This window comes from Dacryopinax primogenitus, assembly GCF_000292625.1.
Source record: "Dacryopinax primogenitus strain DJM-731 SS1 chromosome Unknown DACRYscaffold_2, whole genome shotgun sequence".
Taxonomy (NCBI): Eukaryota; Fungi; Basidiomycota; class Dacrymycetes; order Dacrymycetales; family Dacrymycetaceae; genus Dacryopinax; species Dacryopinax primogenitus.
In genome coordinates this window covers 980,827-995,407 of record NW_024467199.1, presented here as the reverse complement: position 1 = coordinate 995,407, position 14,581 = coordinate 980,827, and the positions used below count along the sequence as shown (strand labels likewise).

Sequence of the window (14,581 nt, the reverse complement as noted above, 5' to 3'; positions counted from 1 at the left end):
CTCAACTGTGCATTGTCTGGCTGCCCCCAGCAAATAGCCCGAAGTCTACAATCTGGAAGGATTGTACTGCCGTCATAAACACGATCCTCCAGAATTCCCACTTGCGCTCCACGTCCGGTACTGGACCAGTTGCCTCTAGCTTGACGGGAAAGTTCATCGACATAACCACATCTGCATTCTTTGCCGGTATGCGGAATAGTGCGAGGACGATGCGCACTTCATCCGGTTCGGGGCGGTTGAACTTTCGCACGAACTGCCTGCCGGTAAGAAGTGTTGGGACGGGCTGGTTGGGAGGACACGGTGGAGGAGAGAGATCCACGGGTGGCACGACCTCGTCTATTCGCTTGCCTTCCGCGTCGTTGTCGTGTGCCAGGGAATCAAAGTGGAAACTGCCTCGCGTTAGCTTGGGATCCTTGAGAAGTAAGAAGGCAAGGGACGTACGTCGCTGCGTCACCGAAGCTGGGCGTGTTGACCAACTCTAGTATTTCAATGACGAAGCTCACATCTGATTCTTTATCAAGAAAGACTTCCTGCGTGTCAGGGATCTGGCGAAAGTCGCTGGAGAAGAGAAGGCCAGAAGGCCATACACCATCAGTTTGTTCTGGGCTGGGGGCAAGTTGACAGGGACATACGACGCGTCGATGAGCTCGTCTGGGAGGTTGACGGTGATGGCACCGCCGAACAGTTCGCGCATATGGCTCATGATGGTCGTCTACAATACAGAGTGTTACAGCAGAGCGTACAGATAGTCCTTGCTATGTAGTCATCGTCATCGTGGGGTTGGGGCCTGCGCCTTCTGCCGCCTGAACGCTCACAGCCACGCAGCGACCACGCAAAGGGTAACGTGAACGTCGTCAAGTGCGATTTAGAAAAGGTCGTCGTCCCAGTAGCCTACCTCTTTCTTTTTCTCTATCTTGCATACTAAACTGGACGATGGCGAATACAACAGTAAACACCTTCCCAAGGGAGTTCACCACTCTCATCAAGCGGTCAGCCTACTTTATTGTGCCTGCCGACAAACTGACGCGTTGCGTGCATGCAGATTGGAGGCCGCAACCTCGAGGCTCGAGGACCTAGCAGAGGCTCGTAGTGTCCCTCTCGCCTCAGCGGCTACAGTATTGGCAGCACCTTCTGCAGCACCAGCACCTCCTCCTCCCCCAGCCCCACCGAAACTGGACGCACCGAAGCCTATTGCTGCCTTCGACGAGCTCATCCTCGACGGCAAGCTGCCCCCATTCCTCAAGGTGAGCGAAGAACTCGGGGATGGGGTTTGGGCTGTCGTACGTCTCTTTTCCCGCGGCATTTTACACTTGCTAATGCAGAACAGGCACAAGCGTTCGGCTCTCTGCTGGAGGACAACCGCGATTTGATCGTTCTCGCTGCATATAACAAGAAACCCGCGGGGAACAAGTTGAACGACGTGTTCACACCTCTCAGTAACGGCATGATGGCCGCTAAGAAGATTGCAGGTGAATCCAAGGGAAAGCCTCTACTGGATCATGTGCTTGGTGTGGATCAGGGGATTGACGTTTTTGCCTGGGTGACTTATGTGCGTTACCTCTCTTCCACTGCGGAGAAGACCCCTCACCTTACGTGTGGGACAGGATTCCAAGCCGGCTCCTTATGTTGCCGAGATACGGGACTCGACACAGTTCTACACCAACCGTGTGCTAAAGAACTTCAAGGACAAGTGAGCGCACGACTGTCTATTGTGTGGACCGTGCACTAAGACCTCTTGCAGAGAGCCGATCCACAAGGAGTGGGTAAAGGCTTTCTCCGAGCTGCTTGAGGAACTGCGCAAATATGTGCAGGAATACCATACCACCGGTCTTGCCTGGAACATCAAGGTGATTCTTCCTTCCTTGATGCTAATTGTCCAACATCTGACATTCACGGGTCGTAGGGTGGCGACTACGCTACATTCACACCACCGCCTGAAGCAATGCGCGCCTCGGCTGGGGCAGTTGGCTCCGTACCTCCTCCTCCGCCCCCACCACCCGGAGGGATGCCTCCTCCCCCACCTCCCCCTCCGCCAGGTACACTTGCCAGCACCTCCCCTCCCGCTGCAGCCAAGCCGGCCGCCGCCGACCCAGGTGCGGTCTTCGCCCAGCTCAACGTTGGTGAATCAGTCACCAAAGGACTGAAGAAGGTCACCGCCGATCAGCAGACGCACAAGAACCCATCCCTTCGTGGGGGTGGGACGGTCCCCGATAAGGCTGCCCCTGCCCCTGCAGCCCCAGCGCACGGAAGGCCGGCGAAGCCTACCAAGCCGAGGACACTGGCGGCGAAGAAGCCTGCGAAGATGGAGCTGGAAGGAAAGAAGTGGATCATCGTATGTTCTTTGATTTCGTGCCGACCGTGCGGAGGACTGATGGGGATACAGGAATATCAGGAGAATGAGAACTCGCTGGTCATCGAGAATGGAGAGATGGGACAGGTAATCAATCTCTTCGCGTGCAAGAACTCCGTCCTCCAAATCAAAGGCAAGGTGAATGCTATCACCATGGGTGCGCCTTTTCTTCCCACTTCCCCATCCGTTAGCTAAGACGATTATGTCCAGTTAACTGCGAAAAGACCTCCATCTTATGTGAATCCGTCGTCGCCTCGGTCGGGATCACCTCGTCCAAGTCGTTCGCCCTTCAGATCACCGGCACAGCCCCGACGATCATGCTCGACTCTGTAGACAGCGGGCAGATCTACCTGTCCAAAGACTGCCTAGGCGTGGAGATCGTCAGTGCCAAATGCAGCGCGATCAACGTGAGCATCCCCGAGGAGGGAGCAGAGGAGGGCGTGTTTAAGGAGCTGGCGATGCCTGAGCAATTGAGAACGACGGTGAGCGGTGGTAGGCTGGTCACGACCGTCGTGGAGCATGTGGGCTAGAACGGAGTTGTTTACACCTGTTGCGTATAATTCCCCTACTTTATTTTGATAACCTTGGTCAATCCTTCCAACTCCATATTGATTTCGTATGATCACATCTCACCTAACCAGATGTATTTGCTCGCCTTTCAGATTACAGACTGTCGGAGAGTTTGCTTGCCCTTGGAATGAGCACTGATCCCAAGTAAAGCAAAAACAATCTCGAACCTGATTAAGGACCGGATTTTGGTTGTACCGTCCGTTGCTAGGCAGATTTATGTTGACAAAGCCGGTCATCCGCATCCGCCAAAGATGCATTCCCGGACGGACGTTTTTTGACATCAGTGAATGAGAGAAAAGAAGAGTCATCACCCTTCACACGCTGCGGAAATGCGCATTTCACCCCTGGGTTATGCGCCCGTTTCTGCGCAGGCGGCTGCGATTATTATTCCATACAGCAATTCTAGTTTATTTACGTGGAAATACAGGGGGGAAGAAGTGCTGCGAGTGTATTGCTTTGATGGCTTCAAATAACAAATTGTGGTTAAACTATTTCATCATTTGTGCGTCACATCCATCAGTGAACGAACGCCTGTGCCCGACTTACTCGGGCAGTGCATATCAACTGCCCCGCGGTCCTTATCCTCGACTCATCCTCTTCCCTTACCACCACCACCTCCCCCTCTCTCCCACATCCATTCCCAACAATGCTGCTCCCCGACAACAAATCCGCAACATCCATCCCGCCTCCTCCGTACTCCCCCACCGCCGTACCTGGCGCAGCACCTGCAATGTCCGCTCCTCCCCTCCCAGGTCAAAATCACATCCATATCCGGAGGGACAACATCCCTATCCACGGCTCGTTCCTCATCGACCTCTCTATACCTGGAGGGCAGGGGAAGAACCTCAGCCTGGAGAGCCACAACGGCCTTATTGACGCCAACGTATGGATCAAGGGGGAGGCGAAAAGGTGTGAGCTTGAGGCTATCAGCCACAATGGCGTTGTCCGGCTAGGAGTGGTTAGTCCTGCGCAGTTGCGCAAGGTATACGCTGACTGCGCTACTTAGGTGGAGCGCGAATCCCCCGTGCCTGTCAACATCCTCGCCAAGACGCACAACGGCACCGTCCACTGTCTCATCCCACTTGACTTCGAAGGACCCCTTACCATCGTGCATCAAAACGGCGCGGTTGCTCTCCTCCCCTCGCTAGCAGAGCATGCTGCGCTCATCTCTGACGAAGGGGGCGTCCGCAAGTACTGGGTCGGGGATGCGTACGACGAGGACGAGGCGAAGGACTGGATGGGTGATGTTGCGTACTGCGAGAGCACGAATGGTACCGTCACTGTCGGGTACTGGGAAGCAGCAGCCGAGAAGGAAGAGCAGGAGGAAAAGCATGAGCCCCAATTGGGGTGCGGTTTGTGGAGGTTCATCTGCCCTTGGGGATCATATTGGGTTATGGATGAATGAGTTGATGTGCATGGACGTTCTTGACCCTTGTTCAATCTTGATACTGTAATTTTTCCCCTTGTAGAACCTCGTCTTGCATTGTTACTTAGTTTGCTGGTTGTACAAAATGCCAATCCGGTATATTGGTGATACACTGTCACATCCACAGATCCAACGACATGGCTGTCTATAGCAAAAGAGAGAAATCAGATGAGCGTTGGCTGCTCTCCTGCAAGACACTTCTCCACCACTTCTAGGAGCGCAGTGTTCTCCAGCGCAGCTGCCACACGCTCCTTATCGTTCAGTTGCTTATTCACTACTCTAGAATCAGCTCTCTTCACAGGACGAAGGCGACAACCGACTCACGAGCATTCTCACTCTGATGCGACCCCTTCCTCACCCTGATATCAACCTTCATCCTCTCCGGTAGCGCTCTCAACAACCTCACCCTCAGTGCCAGCCCAATGATAGTCGACATCCCACAATGCGGTACCGTGGGTGTAAACTCTACCAGAACATTCGTTGCCGCCCCCGGGGAGGGAGGGTTAGGAGGGCGGATAAAGATATGCGAAGGGTTGACGACTTGCAACTGCTCGAGCGTGAGCGGGTGCTCGGGGTCGTATATCCCTCTGAGCAGTTCTATGCTCCCTCAGCATCGTTCCAGCTGGAATCAGAATGGACATACCAAAAATCTCGATATTGTCGATCTCCTCCCCCTCTTCTGAATCTTCGTCGCTCTCTTCCCTCGAGCCTGCTAATCCGGACAAAGGCCCCTTGGAGTCCGGGTCATCAGACCATAGGTAGCGGGTTTCGTGTCTGATTGGTTTTGTGCGCGCGGTGTTGACGGAAGCGGCGATGATTGGGTTGGCGTTGTATATCTCTGTTATGGATGCCATCTTGCAGGTGGAAAGAGGAGAGGGAGATGAAGGTGTGAGGGGAAATTGTCAGCGCCTGCTGTATTTGGAGCGGTCCGATTTGGTGATCGCTTCCGAAGCTATTTAATCCGTGTGGGTTGAATAAGCAGCGTGTGACAGCACGTCATTTCCCAGGGTTCTCTTCTAGATATTCCTTTTATAATTACCCTGTGTGATAACGTAGAAGCAAATGTGTACTTATACTTGTAACTGTGAAGCCATAATAAAATAATCAATTTTAATAGTAGCGGAATTTCACAGAGTTCATAAGCATCCATATTCCTACTTCTTTTTTGTGCCAGTCACACAGACCCTGTGACACCGTTACGGTCACGGAAAATCGTCACCACAAACTCACACCGCCCTCGTCACTCTCTTCTTTGCTTTTCACCCCGAATCACTGCAACGTGTCCCTTCGCCAGCATCGTATAAGCACTTCTCTGCTGTACGGCTATGGCACCCAAGGTGAGCCTCTCCAGATGCCCTCCTTCTGGCAGAAACTGACCAGTCTCGGGCAGCGGAAGCGTGACGCTGATTCTGCTACGCCTGTGGAGGCTAAGAACGGGAAGACGACGCGTTCCTCGGCCGGCAAAACCCATGTCGATTCTGCTCAGCCTCGTACAAATAAGAGACGAAAGGGAAGGGAACCGTCTGTGGATGCGCGAGCGGGGACGAGGGAGACAGCGATTTCGCTCGGAAGCAGTGAGGGGGAGCAGGTACAAAAGAAGAGCAAGAGCAAGAAGTCGCATATGCAGGCGGTTGAAGCTGAAGACGAGCAGATGGTGGAGCAGAAATCGAAAGCGAAGTTAGTGAAGAACGGGAGGAAGCGTGCGCCTGTGGAAGAGGATGTCGAGATGGTCGACGCAGCTGAAGACTCTCCTAAAGAGGTCCGCATTCCCCGCTTCATACTACGTCCTACTCAGTGCTCAACGAATCCCAGGAAATTTATTCCCCCTTTACTGCCGCTCGACTTGACTCCCTCTACGCGACCTATGCTGATCCCGACACCCCTTCGCAGATTGGCACTGCCGGTCTCCTTCAGCTGTGCGAGGACGCAGAGCTACCGATGGACGCTGTAGGCCCGGTACTGCTGGCTTGGCAGCTAGGAGCGGCAAGGATGGGAGTCTTTGAGACGGATGAGTTTATGAATGGCTTGGGAGTGCTCAGGTACGTTACACTCAAAAACGTGCTTCTGCACTGGTTTGCTGAGAGAGGGAGCAGGTGTGATACCCCAGCAAAGATCAAGGTCGCTGTGCAAGATCTTGAAGCTCTGCTCTATGGTCACTCATCCCGTCGTCCCCTACTAGTGTCAGAAGTGTACAACCACGCACCCTTCAGTGCCTACGCGCTAAATGCTCAATCGGCGCGGAAGAAACTGCACACATTCCTGTTCGGCTTTGCTAAAGGGTGCGTGCCGTTCCTCTAGTGTCGATAGACGTATACGCTACCAGTTGCTGATACGAGGGACAGAGACCAGCGCGTGGTAGAGATCGAAACTGCCCTGGCACTGCTTAACATCACCCTCGCGCGCACGTTTCCCCTCGCAAAGGAAATTTGCACGTATGTGCAGGAGAAAGCGGGACAGACGGGGTACAAGAGCTTGACGAAGGACCATTGGGCTATGGTGAACTTATTTACTATATATGCATGTGTTTGATGCTCACTACCTATAGCTATGGGACTTTTGCACGACGGTGAAAGAGGACTTGGAGGGGTATAAGGAGGAAGATGTATGCGCACTTTCTTTTTCAATCTGGCGCATACACTGAGATACCGTCCTGAAATAGGCGTGGCCGTCCCTGATAGACGAGTTTGTCATCTGGAAGAGGGGGCGAGCGACTTAATCCCGGCCTGTGCTATTGCTGGTTCTTGCAAGGACTTCATTCAGACTCGACCCTGTATGCTATCCAAGACTGTGTAATACCATGTGCAACGTGTAAACTGTGAGTACATGACGATGACGACAAGGGTACATTGCTGGGCGGGTATGCTTTTGATGATCGAGAATGAAAAAGAGAAACACGAACGAACGAAGGTAAGCATGAGAGAATATTCAATCCTGGTTAACGAGCCGCACCGCACTCCCCGGCTTCCTCCCGCTCCGCTTCTTCTTCTTCGAGCCTTTCCCTTTCGTTTCCCTCGTGATGGTCTCGGGGAGGACGTTGTACGCTCTGGTCCAGGCCTCGACTTCGGCGAGCGTCATGGAGGGGTCTTCCTCTGTCGCGTCAGGGGCCAGGAAGAGCTCCGGGAAGTCTTCCTTCGCGAAGTCGGTCGTGTCACCTTCCGCGAATAGTGGTACGCTTCCTAATCGAGGTTCAATATGCGGGGCAACGAATGTGGACGGCCCGACGGCCTGATCCAGGAGTGGATGGAGGTGCCGCCAGTTCCCCAAAGGAACCTGTACGGGCACCGGGACTTGTTCTCCTGTGGCCGACGGGCTGAGTCGGAAGACCGGATGCCTAAGCGCAAGCTCCTTGATAGCGGAGAGCAAGCAACTTCCCAAGAATAGGAATAGGAGAAAGGCGGAGACATAAGATCGGAGATGGATCTGGGTGTGCTTGTGCGGGGTGTGGGTGGGAAGGAGGGGGGAGGCCGGATGAGAGGGATAAGTTGGTGAGAGCAAAGAGCGTGCGTAGTTGGATAACATTGGCCAAAAGATGAGAACGGTTGAGTAGGAGCTTTGGTTCAGTATATAGAGTGATATTAAAGGATGTTGAGGGGGATGTCGGTCGAGTGAACGAGGGACGAACGACTTGGAGCTGGTCAGACAACTGCTGGGGAAAGAAACAGTCACGTGATTTGGTGTTGTGTCGCATCGCCTGAACCCTATACATGTGTAGGAATGGGCGCTCTTTGCCAGCGTTGACTCATGTTTTCACTTTTACGGCTTCTCACGCTTACATTCTCAGGATTATACAGGAATTATTCTGACTGTCTACAAATCTAAGGGTAGCCTGAAGACGTCTTTGGCAGTCTCTGATGCCCGATGACTCGGAACCCCATGTGACAAGTCCCGTCCCTCATACTGTGAACCTTGTCTGCCTCAGTTACATCGGCTAGCGGCGTTCACAGTATGTGTCAAGTGGGATATGTACGCTGGTTCAGAGCCTTTCCTGATTAGTCGGCGAACTTCTACGGCCTGGGGCTACTTCTAAGTGCTCTTCAGTCGCTGTCCTCCCGTCTCTCCTAACTCTCCTTCACTCCGCATTCAAGTGGCACACGATGCTCTCCCAGTCCCGTCAATCGCGTACGGGTCGCCCACGATCTCATTCCCAGCCCCAGGTGGACTGTCTCTCGCAGGGTATCGGGCTCGGGATCTCCCTGCATGACCCTGCCCCGCCGGCAGAGCTCAAAAGACGGCCTAAGCATGTACGAGGCGGTTCTACCCTGTCCACCTCTACAGGAGCCCGGTCGATCGGAAGTGCCAGGGAAAAGGATGGAAGAGGAAGTATCATTCCAAACGCAGATAGCATGACGAACATGCTCCAGCTCGCCTCGCCCTCGTCTAGCGATCTGCGAGAATCGACCGTCCGCCCCAGAGGTAGCAACCTCGAACGTCAAGGCACATTGTTGCTGCAAGACCCACGACCTGGCGAGCTAGATGTTCTCATTGGTAAAGGAGGATCCGGAAAGTTACGCCGGCGGTCACAGACAATGCCCTCTATGCCCAACCCCTGCGGACTACCTCCCGCAATATCAGACCCGACTCTGCGCCCGACTCCGATCGCCCCAGACACGAAAGGGGTCCCTCTCGAGCAAGCTAAATCCCGCGCACACGTCACCCTCGACCTCAGGCTAGAGACCTCTACCGTAGTTGAGGGTGGCTCCCTGCGCGGCCTGCTGGAGGTTTGCGTTCATTCTCCTGGTATTTGGGTGTCCGGAGGGAAGCTCAGGGTTGTGGGATTCGAGGAGCTCATATCTCCGAGTAGGAGGGAGGTGTTTTATCAGCATACATGTGGGCTTGCTGAGGCGGCTGGAAAGTACGGGGGGCTGTTTGAACAGCAAGAGGAGCAAGAGGATCAGGAGGGATATAGGAAGGCGCGGGAGGGGACTCATAGGTTGGCATTTGAGATGCGTCTACCGATTGGTGGAGGAGCCAAGGGTTGTGTGCGTACCAAGCTTGGACAGGTACGGTACATCGTCATCGGGTAAGTGTCTTCCTTCATTACTCTTATATGCGTATTTAACTCCCCCGCAGCTCTCTGAAGCTGAAATACGCCCACTCCAGCACCGGCCAACCAACGCGCAGTATTGCCCACTTCTTCCGTCCTCTTTCGCTATACCCCCTCCTTCCGCCTCTGCAGAACATCCTCGCCCCTCTTCGCGTCCCACTCTCCGCATCTATCTCTCGCCAAGTGGGACGAGGAGAACTGCGTGTCACCGCCGAGCTCGAGAAGGGTGTGTGGGTCGCCGGGGGGAAGGTCTGGGCGAGGGTGGAAATGAGCAACGGCACAGGAAGGAAAGTCCGCTCGCTCGAGCTGAGCATCATCCGCTGTGTCACCGCTTTCCGGCCGAGCTCTGGCATCAGGAAGGATCAAATGGTCTCCGACCCAAGTGACCCCGACACGGACCTGGACACCAGTTGCACCACGGCCACGTCATTCGGACAGCGTTCGACCAAAGTCGTCGCTACCTCCTTACTCGATTCTGGAGAGAAAGCTTCAGGGAAGAACCGCGCGTCCGCCAAGGGCTGGTGGGTAGGCGTCGACCCGGGCTCGGTGGAGAGCGTGTGCTTTTCCGTGACGCTGCCGGAAGACGAGCTCTCTGTGCGCCGAGGGAAGCTCCTGGAGGTCGCATACAAACTTCGAGTCTCTGTCTGTAGCTCTCCAGGTGGAGTTGCTGGGATGGTAGCGGGAGGAGGGGAGGCGGCTGTAGACCTGCCTATATGGGTCGTGTCGTTCATCTCACTCGACCCGCCTCCGGGACAGCGGGTGGTCAGCAGCCTTCCCCCGAGCTTGCCACCAAGTGGAGAACCTACTCCCGAGCTCCTTGAGCTCGGGCTACGCGCAAGCCTAGGAATGGGGCTCGCCCAGAGTTTGGCCATTGACCTTGGTGCGCTTGGGTTTGCTTCTGAGGAAAAGTACGACGCGGACATGAGTCAGGCGGAAAGGGAAAGGGCAACGGAGCAGAAGATGATGGACCTGATGCGGTCACATGCGGCACTTAGTGTGTCGGAGAGTGAGGCTAGGCGGGCGGAGTCAGTCTTGGGGAGTGAAGGGGTACGGAATGCTTGTTGGCGGTCGAGCATGATGGAGAACTTCCAGGAGGGAGGGGAACGGCGCATGAGAGCAAGTGTGATTTTGGATGGTGAGGAGGGCCCGGTTACTGGGGTGACTGGAAGGGCGGAAAATCTGCCAGAGGACATGCTCCACAGTGTAACCCGTCCGGAGCTGGATGTTCGAGGACGATATGAAGTAGGCCATGTGCAGCTGCCTGAAGAGTACATGGTCATTGGCGACCTCGACTGGCATGAGCAAGTGCGACTTTCTACCATCAACTCTCTCCATCGTAAGCAGCGTCAACACCCCCAGGCGACGTCACAAGGAAGGGAAGCGCGGACGCCTGCGTCGACGAAGGTGTCCTCCCTTTCTCCGCTGCAAGACTTCCCCTCCCCACCGGCGTTGGACGCTAGACAGAGGGCATCCCTGGAGCTCGCTAGGAGCATAAATGCTGTCCAGTCGGGCCTTCCTGCCAGGCAGGATAGTAGCTCCTCCCAAGACTCCGAGAGCGGTGCTTCCTCTTCCTCGTCACGGATGCTTGAGAGGAAGGGCAGCTCTCACTCCACTGCGAGCTCGATCGCCTCTCTTCCCCCGAGGAAGGAGGCTACAAGCGGCCTCGGTCGTGTCCGCCCACTGCCCCAAGTGCCACCTGGGATTTCTCCTATCGCTAGCCTCGCCTCGTCCCGCCTATCCTACTCCGCCTTCTCACCGCTCGCACCCCCTCCTCGCGTTACCTCCTCTCCACGCAGCTTTTCTCCTCCCATGCTCCGCAAAGTTGCCCCGGTATCTATGACGCAACATCCGAGGAGTGTATCCCCTGCGTCGTCAACCTCGTCAGCTTTGTCCGTGCGTGAAAAGGTGGCGCATTTCGAGCAGGCAGAGCAGGTGAGACGCGAGACAGCCACAGGGGGAGCGACAATCAGTCTGTCATCTACGATGAACAGCTCTAGGAGCTTGGCACTCAGCCCTGTGTTGGGCACCCCTGGACGTGCAGAGCTGGGTAGAGGGATGTCGTTCAAAGCTCCGCTGTTCAAGAATGTCAGTGTGGCTGAGGAATAACGGGGTTGGGGCGAATCAAGCAGCACAAAGTGTGATCAGTGCTAACATCTCTGTAGCGATGATCCTGCCATACAAGGCATGTACATACAGTATACCACTTTACTAATAATGACATGCATAATACAACAAATATTGATAGCGTCAAGAGGGAATGCCCTGGACTGGATATCATTCTCACGTCGGGTGATCAGACAGTCTCCACATCTGATGAGATTTCGATCGGCTTATCAGATTCAGCCTCTCCCTTCACCAATGTGCCATTGCTTTTGCCCTGTACCGATGCTCTGGCCTGAACGATGAGCTTAGCAAAGTGCTCGTTTTGGGATTTCTGGGCGGAGGGTCAGAATACTGCACGATCAGCTTTCACAGATGATCACCTCGTAGCCCTTTGCATCAACTCTAGACATTCTTGCTTCTTTCTCCTTCTCGTCCCTCGCCCGCAGCCTCTCCCATTTGTCCAAATCCCTTTTGAGTTGATCCGTTGATTTGGCCTTGGACGAGTCTAGATTTGCGTTATATAACGTGATCCACTGCGCGTGTCTCTGTTCCCACTGCTTTCGGTCACCTGTTTCTGCTAAGCCTTGGGTTTGAAGGAGCATGCGAACTTGTTTGTTGCTAAGAGTGTGGTAGGAGACCTTCGCTAGTGGTCGGGGTGGCGGAGAACTCGAGCGGTCTGTATCCCCTCCAGCACCTCTTCTTCCAAATTTCGAGCCTGTCTTCCCGCCTGGTCCAGCAAGCAATTTTGCCCATTGTACTTTTCCCTTCCCCTTGTCGCTGGGTAACTGCTCTTCAGGGCAGCCCGCATCGATGTGCGCGTTTATTCGTGTTACGAGGACTTTGTGATTACATATTGGGCAGTCGACTAGTGCATTCGCTGGGATGAGTCACAGGTCAGTAACGGACTGAGGTGGAAAATGCATCGAAGCGTACAGTCCAATATCTCCACTTCAGAATCTTCCGATTCCTCTGGACGTTCATCATCCTCATCAACCGACTGTAATACATGATCAGAGGATTGTCGCTTCATTCGTTTTGGCCGAGGCGTTTCATCTGTGCCGTTTGCAGACTCTTCTCGTCGTCGCTTACGCGACACTGCGTCGTTAGCCAGAAATAAGACGTTACTCCTCCAACCATGTTTAGTGCTTTACAGAGAAGGGTAAATCCTAAACCTACCTTGCCCCTTTGTATGCCTCCACACTCTCCTCCAGGACAATGTTCTTCTTTATACTGCTCTCTTGTGTCGGTATTCGGCAAGCAGGGCATTCCTTCTTTTCTCCCTCTTTTAAGGCTTCTCGAATACACTGAATCGTTGTTCGTATGGAGATATTCCTCACGGATTCAAGTACTTACTAGACTACAAAAGGAATGTCCGCAGGTCGCGAGGAGGACCGGCGCATTGAAAAGGTCCTTGCAAATCGGACATCGCAGTGTCCTGTCCAATGTTCTCAGGTCCCCAAAGTTCTCGGGGAAATCCGAAGGGTCAGATACGTCGTCCGACCCCGTTGCAGCGAGTGCCGAAGCCAGGTCCATAGATAAGTAGACTAGGCAAGGACGATGTCAAGCGCGAAGGACGCGACGAGGGTCACCTGCTGGACGCGTGCGGCATGGAGTCATCACGCGCCTCGAGGGTCATGTACACTTGCTTGCCACCCACCACCTGTATACCCGACATCATGGTATCGACACGCTCTAAACCATCAAGGAGCCAGCAGACAAAGCTGGACGTCTTTCTGTCATCGCCTTCCCAACAGACGAAAGTAGGCTCCTCGCCTATCAATCCCAAGTCATCATCGGCAAGCTACTACTCGTCACCAATCAAGCGCTACTTTTCGTTACAGAAACCGGGCAAAAGCAGAACTCAGCCTTCTGCTATCGTGGTGTCGGACGATGATGATCCTCGCGATATTGATGTTATCCAATTCGAGCCTCCTTCGCAGGGGAAGCAACGTGCCTCGGTCATATCCAGCGACATCAAGAATGACACAGATTCTTCATCTTTATTATCAGTTCCGGAGAAGGATGTTGAACTTGTTCAAACGCCACCCCGCAGTGCTTTCTGGACACGGCAACCCGGTAGTTCCGCTAAACGTGCACGGTTACCCAGTACCCCGCCCATATCTCGGTCTCCCAGTTTAGGGTCACCGGTGCAGACAGTTTCTTCCAAAGTCCATAAAGGAAACAAGAAGGCTGTAGTTGAATCGGAGTCAGAAGAAGACATGGAGGAGTCACCCCATAGGAAGAGGCGGAAAGTCAGTCCAGAGCCGGTGGATGGCGATAGCGAAGAGGAAGAGGATCCGGAGGACTTGAGACAGGAAATAGATCCGGAATGTACGCTGCAGATAGATGAATCATCAGCGCGCGCTAATATCATAGCAGTGATCATACAGTCCAAGTTTCGCAAAACGCGTAACACGAGGATGACAGCGTTCCAGAAGAACTTAGAACGGCTGAAGCGACGACGGGCAGGGGAACCGGAAGAAGAGGATGATGATAATGAGGAGGAGGAGGATGAGGGAGAAGATGAGGGAGAAGAGAGCGGAGACCAGGAAGAGGAGGAAGAAGAGCCTACGCCTTTTAGAGGCGCTCGGCCTGGCTTGATGGAGCTCGATGATGAGGACGAAGCTGCAGAGCCAGAAGAGACCGATGCTCATGACGAAGATGAGGGTTGGGTGGTCGAGGATGACGATGAGCCTGATCAACCTGCCCTGCCCGGTACGTTGTCGTACACGCGTCTGGCTCTAGTATACTTACATGTTTTCTCAGCCGAGTTCAGCATGCGGTCACATCAAGACCCGTCCGTTCACTTCAAGGTGGTATGTCAGTTATTCGTAAATCTTATTGTTTTGGCGGGAACGAACCGGAGAGCGAGGCAAAAACTCTTAGACGGTATGTCATCGTCTTTTTTCAGGCCAAGAAAATAGTATGAATCTTTCATGCAGATGATTACTTCAAAATCTCCCTGGATGCCCTGCGTCGGAAGGTTGACTCAACCAAGGATTCCCTAGTCATATCTTCCGTATGGCGTCCCGAATTCCGAAGGTCGCTGGAAAAGTATCCTCAATTGTCGGTGGTGCGCATGGGGACC

At 54.1% G+C, this 14,581-nt stretch overlaps 6 protein-coding genes across 6 annotated transcripts; 3 read left to right on the top strand and 3 right to left on the bottom strand.

The window, feature by feature from the left end:
• Window position 1: 1 nt before the first annotated feature.
• DACRYDRAFT_46976 (Mog1p/PsbP-like protein) lies at window positions 2–694 on the bottom strand (the record flags this gene model as incomplete). The annotated part of the gene is made up of 3 exons (XM_040774732.1): window positions 2–389; window positions 442–558; window positions 633–694. 3 exons carry the CDS (start codon window positions 692–694, stop codon window positions 2–4), a joined length of 567 nt encoding a protein of 188 aa, XP_040632421.1.
• A 239-nt stretch (window positions 695–933) lies between these two features.
• DACRYDRAFT_92799 (uncharacterized protein) lies at window positions 934–2,915 on the top strand (the record flags this gene model as incomplete). Its single annotated transcript, XM_040777107.1, has 8 exons — window positions 934–989; window positions 1,043–1,280; window positions 1,328–1,549; window positions 1,605–1,690; window positions 1,742–1,847; window positions 1,904–2,332; window positions 2,384–2,507; window positions 2,561–2,915. 8 exons carry the CDS (start codon window positions 934–936, stop codon window positions 2,878–2,880), a joined length of 1,581 nt encoding a protein of 526 aa, XP_040632420.1. The 3' UTR covers window positions 2,881–2,915.
• A 626-nt stretch (window positions 2,916–3,541) lies between these two features.
• On the bottom strand, window positions 3,542–5,200 carry DACRYDRAFT_113610 (uncharacterized protein; the record flags this gene model as incomplete). The annotated part of the gene is made up of 4 exons (XM_040769665.1): window positions 3,542–3,878; window positions 3,927–4,620; window positions 4,671–4,943; window positions 4,990–5,200. The coding sequence occupies 3 exons, from the start codon at window positions 5,198–5,200 to the stop codon at window positions 4,511–4,513; spliced, it is 594 nt and encodes a 197-aa protein (XP_040632419.1). The 3' UTR covers window positions 3,542–3,878; window positions 3,927–4,510.
• A 497-nt stretch (window positions 5,201–5,697) lies between these two features.
• DACRYDRAFT_13507 (uncharacterized protein) lies at window positions 5,698–7,575 on the top strand (the record flags this gene model as incomplete). Its single annotated transcript, XM_040770986.1, has 8 exons — window positions 5,698–6,105; window positions 6,237–6,385; window positions 6,557–6,625; window positions 6,689–6,842; window positions 6,892–6,948; window positions 7,025–7,161; window positions 7,187–7,253; window positions 7,399–7,575. The coding sequence occupies 8 exons, from the start codon at window positions 5,698–5,700 to the stop codon at window positions 7,573–7,575; spliced, it is 1,218 nt and encodes a 405-aa protein (XP_040632418.1).
• Window positions 7,576–8,440: 865 nt separating this feature from the next.
• DACRYDRAFT_104007 (uncharacterized protein) lies at window positions 8,441–11,496 on the top strand (the record flags this gene model as incomplete). The annotated part of the gene is made up of 2 exons (XM_040767863.1): window positions 8,441–9,366; window positions 9,417–11,496. The coding sequence occupies 2 exons, from the start codon at window positions 8,441–8,443 to the stop codon at window positions 11,494–11,496; spliced, it is 3,006 nt and encodes a 1,001-aa protein (XP_040632417.1).
• Window positions 11,497–11,654: 158 nt separating this feature from the next.
• DACRYDRAFT_113608 (uncharacterized protein) lies at window positions 11,655–13,026 on the bottom strand (the record flags this gene model as incomplete). The annotated part of the gene is made up of 5 exons (XM_040769664.1): window positions 11,655–11,824; window positions 11,874–12,370; window positions 12,427–12,620; window positions 12,670–12,797; window positions 12,847–13,026. The coding sequence occupies 5 exons, from the start codon at window positions 13,024–13,026 to the stop codon at window positions 11,684–11,686; spliced, it is 1,140 nt and encodes a 379-aa protein (XP_040632416.1). The 3' UTR covers window positions 11,655–11,683.
• Window positions 13,027–14,581: the final 1,555 nt, after the last annotated feature.